The following is a 3,923-nucleotide window of genomic DNA, read 5'->3' as shown; positions in this document are numbered from 1 at the left end:
GCATGCCTGCCCTACAGAGGAAAAGTGCTGTCTGCTTCCTGCTTGTTCTGCACATTCATGTGTAAGCTTTCATCAGCTCTTATAGCAAACAAACAGTAGATTCTGTCATCCTCTCATGTCCATCTGTCACTGGCAGCTTTGCATGCTTCCTCTGTCATTAGAATGGGGAAAAAACAATGGCTAAAATGTATTGTTTCATCATAACAGCTTGACGTACTCAAAATTTTGCTATTCATTACTTCATTTTCCTATCAGATAGCTGATGAGCATTTGGGAAATGACAGCAATGAAGCGCAATAGTGATAATCCAACGTGTACTTAATGTATTTACATGTTTGAAGGCGGCCATTTGGCTATCTGCGTGACTCTGGCACGGCTGACCTGCCTTGGCTTGACTTGACCGAGAGACCAAGTGCATGTGGGCAGGGATGAGCCACACTATCTGTGTGCTCAACTTCACCACGGATTGAGGATGGAGGGGCGTGATTTTGATCTGGTGTCACAAGTTTTCAAAGCACACCCACGGTTTCATGTTATACTTCTTTGGGTTAGGGTTACAGCCTTGATTACTCAAGAAAAAGGGTCACAGTGTCTCTGATATATCTGCATGTTAATCTTTGGAAACAAAAAGCATTGTGCTGGGATTCTGGAAATCAATTAACCTTTATTCTATTGATCATTTGATACAATACAGAAACTGTTACTGAGAAGACAAAGTTAGTTTAATTTAAAATGTCTCCATTGCATACCAGCATATCGCAGCATCTCCCCTCCCACAGTGGTCACAGTGATCCATTGTCTTGTTCCTCCTCCCCGTGTTTCCGCTTTATTAGATAAACAACTCTTCAGACCTCACGTCTTCCTCCATCCCCTTCTTCCACCTCTCACCTTATCCACCAGCACAAAGCCAGGCAATCCCTCATTCAAAATCAGACCGGTATCATAAATGTCATTCAAATGTAATCTCTAAATGACATTTACCTCTGTTACAGATGACTGCCAGAGCAGCAGATACTTGGAAAATGTGCCACAAGCTCACGCATTCTGGGGTCCTACACTGAAAGTCCATGACAGGCAGATGTGGGTGGAGCTTTCAATGTGTCATCAAGTGAGAGGGGCGAGGAGATGTATAAAAAAGAGTGGCACAGTTCAGACAGCTTCAGACCAGACACTGGCAGCACATGAAGAACACAGTTGCAACTGTATGGATAACAGTCTCTGCAGAGCTCCATCCGTCCACTATGTCTGCTCAGAGCAGCGTTCTGCTTCTCGTCACTCTTTGGGCTTCAGTGCAAGATGGTAAGTGCTATATATTCTTTTTCAGTGGGGTGTTCATGGCACAGTTTTTTGTAAGACAACAGCCTACAATCAAATATTTACACTGGCATTAATCACAGCCACACTGTGCGCAGTGACATGTTAAATATGCAACATACAGCAGCTTGTTTGTAACACCTTTAAAGCTGCTGCTGTTTTTAAACCTAAAATCACAAAGAGAAACTGGAGTGTTTGTGAGTCCTTATTATGCCAAAGTATTCATAGATTCATTTGCTTGGTCATTGTAAATGATCAGAATCAATTTGAATCTAGATCGATGTTTCTCTCTCTCTATATATATATATCTTTTTAAATATGTGGAAAATAACGAAAGTGAGCCAGACTACTGACAGGTATTGTTACTTAGCTGGAGCTGATGTTGTGTTTGGTTAACCCTTCCCATCTCTGACTAGGTTTAGGTCTACCAGTGATGAACCAGATGGAGGTGGAGGTTCAAGAAAGAGTCCCAACACATCGATTGAGGACCAAACGCTGTGCCTGCTCTAACTCGCTGGACTCAGAGTGTCACTATTTCTGCCACCTGGACATCATATGGATCAACACACCCAGGTGAGCTTAAAAGGAAGCGCCGTGAAAAATGCCTGAAGGCTCTGAGCATATTTTCCTGTATAGTAGTGACACATCTCACAGCCTTGCAGCCCAGACGCTGCAGAACAACTTTGCTGTCATTATCACTGTAGTCGGCAGCAGTGAGATATCAAAGAGCAAAGTCTGCAGGCTGGTTATATCACGAGCAAGGCACTGACTTTGTATTTCTCTCTACAGCAAGACGACAGTTTATGGTCTTGGTGGTGCTTTTTCTCGACGCAGACGATCCACTGGCCGCTGCACATGTGCCAATCGCGATGACCAACCCTGCACCAAATTCTGCTATCTCAGGTGAGCACCTCATACAGCCTCAAAACCTCAATGTAAAGCACTAGATTAAAGGCAAAGCTGAGAATATATGTTTAGCTCACTGTAGGTAAAGGCAGGTAATATTTCCCTTTGAGGATGACAGGGAGAAGTAGGTATAAGGAAACAGCTCGTGCTATTATTAGCCTAAATATGTTTTCACTGAGTCCCACTTGTCCAAGGGTGTGACTGTCAAAACAATGCAGCTGGAGCTGAGGGAGTGGAGTAAGCGTACAAAGTTCAAGCAGGTTGTTTCTGATCGGCTTAGATGTGCACATTACACAGATCGTGTAATAAAGCCGGCCTGGTCCCTGTCCTGTGATTTATGTATCTGGATCTGGATATCAGTGAAGCGCTAAACAGAGAACACAAGAAGAGGCATGGTTGAATGGCAGCATTCTTCAAACCTTGACAGAAACGATAACTGCTGATTGTGGGCCTGGAACATAAAACATTTAGTGAGCCTGTAAAGATAAGAGTCTTTTAGGTCAACACAGAGTGCTAAAAAATAAGCAGCGCTGGATCATGATCAATAAAAGTTTTTAAAGTGACAACCTTCAGCTTAAGCATGACTATTGGTGTTTTATTGGCTCTTTCTCTGCAGCCCTGAAATCAAATCTCTGCAAAGACAAAAACGGCACTCAGTCAGCATTCTCAGGTGAGCTGTGAAAGTTTTTAAAATGCCTTTAAAACCGATATATAAGTTATATTATGATGATTATGATGATATTTGAAGTTGGTGGCTGACGTTTGTCTTTTTTGTGTGCAGCAGAGTGAAGAGGGCGCAGGGTGCACATGATTCAGACAGAGGCAAGTCTCCGTGGGCTCAGGTGAAGCGCGCTGGCTAAACAGTGGAGCTACTGGAGCAGGGGGAAAATGAGAGAGAGAGCAGTGAGCACCTGAACAAATTACCCTCCTTTGATACAGAGGAGGGGAAACAAAGGGCTGAGAGATGAGTCCCACACAGAAAGGCCATGGAGAAAAGCCAAAGCGCCACAAAGATCGTCTGTTCGTACCTGCAATTAGGGAGCGGAAAATATGCCGCCAGTTCTGCAGGCGTAATGGAAACAGAAGAAGAGGATCGCAGCTGATATGAGTTATCAGGTCATGTGTGACTTTTGCCTTTTGGTGTGTCAGAGCTGTGTGACTGTGCAGACAGGCCAGGCCAGCACCGACTAAGAAGACAGAAAGAGGAAGAGGAGACTTGTACTTCGTATGTACGAGTCATATTTTTGCTGTTGCATAAGACTCTATTTACTATATTATAGAGCTCTAATACTAAAGCTTATAAAATTAACTTTTTCACTATCATTGGGGGTTTTTGACTTTGTTAAATGAAGTTTTTTTTTCAAGGATATTACAAGATTTCTGTACAAAAGCATATTGTGTGTAAAAGTAAATACATTTATAAAGCTGTCAGTTCTTTTAATCAAACAATAAAGAAAATGCACATGACGTTGTGTGCGTTGTCTTATGTTATGTCTCTTACGTTTCACTTTGTGGCGTCCTGTGTTTGCTTCAGGAAAGCAGAGAGGTGATTACTCTTAATAAATCACATGGGAAAATTGATCTGAGGGAACCATATTTAGCAGCTGTTGCTATTCAATTGTGTGTGGATCAAACATATTGTCAGAGATCAAACAGAGGCCTGACATGGGTGAATGGTTCAGGAATCTGCGCTTCACATCAGT

The 3,923-nt window shown here is 42.7% G+C and overlaps 1 protein-coding gene across 2 annotated transcripts; it reads left to right on the top strand.

Annotated features, from left to right (window-relative positions):
• Window positions 1–1,080: 1,080 nt before the first annotated feature.
• LOC147318805 (endothelin-2) lies at window positions 1,081–3,657 on the top strand. Of its 2 annotated transcripts, none has more exons than XM_086309926.1 (5): window positions 1,081–1,299; window positions 1,731–1,887; window positions 2,104–2,217; window positions 2,837–2,890; window positions 3,005–3,657. In XM_086309926.1, exons 1-5 carry the CDS (start codon window positions 1,182–1,184, stop codon window positions 3,078–3,080), a joined length of 519 nt encoding a protein of 172 aa, XP_086166052.1. In that variant the 5' UTR covers window positions 1,081–1,181; the 3' UTR covers window positions 3,081–3,657. The 2 variants fall into 2 exon arrangements, with proteins under 2 accessions (XP_086166052.1, XP_086166051.1); XM_086309925.1 differs by having other exon boundaries at window positions 3,002–3,657.
• Window positions 3,658–3,923: the final 266 nt, after the last annotated feature.

The sequence above is a fragment of the Aulonocara sp. 'chitande type north' Nkhata Bay genome, linkage group LG11 (genome assembly GCF_057382095.1).
Source record: "Aulonocara sp. 'chitande type north' Nkhata Bay isolate Kocher_YH1m ecotype deep benthic linkage group LG11, A_spYH_male_GT1.1, whole genome shotgun sequence".
NCBI lineage: Eukaryota > Metazoa > Chordata > Actinopteri > Cichliformes > Cichlidae > Aulonocara > Aulonocara sp. 'chitande type north' Nkhata Bay.
The sequence above is the reverse complement of the archived record's forward strand: the minus strand, read 5'-3'. Positions and strand labels throughout refer to the sequence as shown.

Excerpts from the sequence above, each read along its gene's own strand:
- LOC147318805 (XM_086309925.1), top strand. The coding sequence starts at position 1,182 with ATGAAGAACACAGTTGCAACTGTATGGATAACAGTCTCTGCAGAGCTC. Across the intron at positions 2,218-2,836 it reads ACCAAATTCTGCTATCTCAG|CCCTGAAATCAAATCTCTGC; the intron begins GTGAGCACCTCA and ends CTTTCTCTGCAG. Across the intron at positions 2,891-3,001 it reads CACTCAGTCAGCATTCTCAG|CAGAGTGAAGAGGGCGCAGG; the intron begins GTGAGCTGTGAA and ends TTTTGTGTGCAG.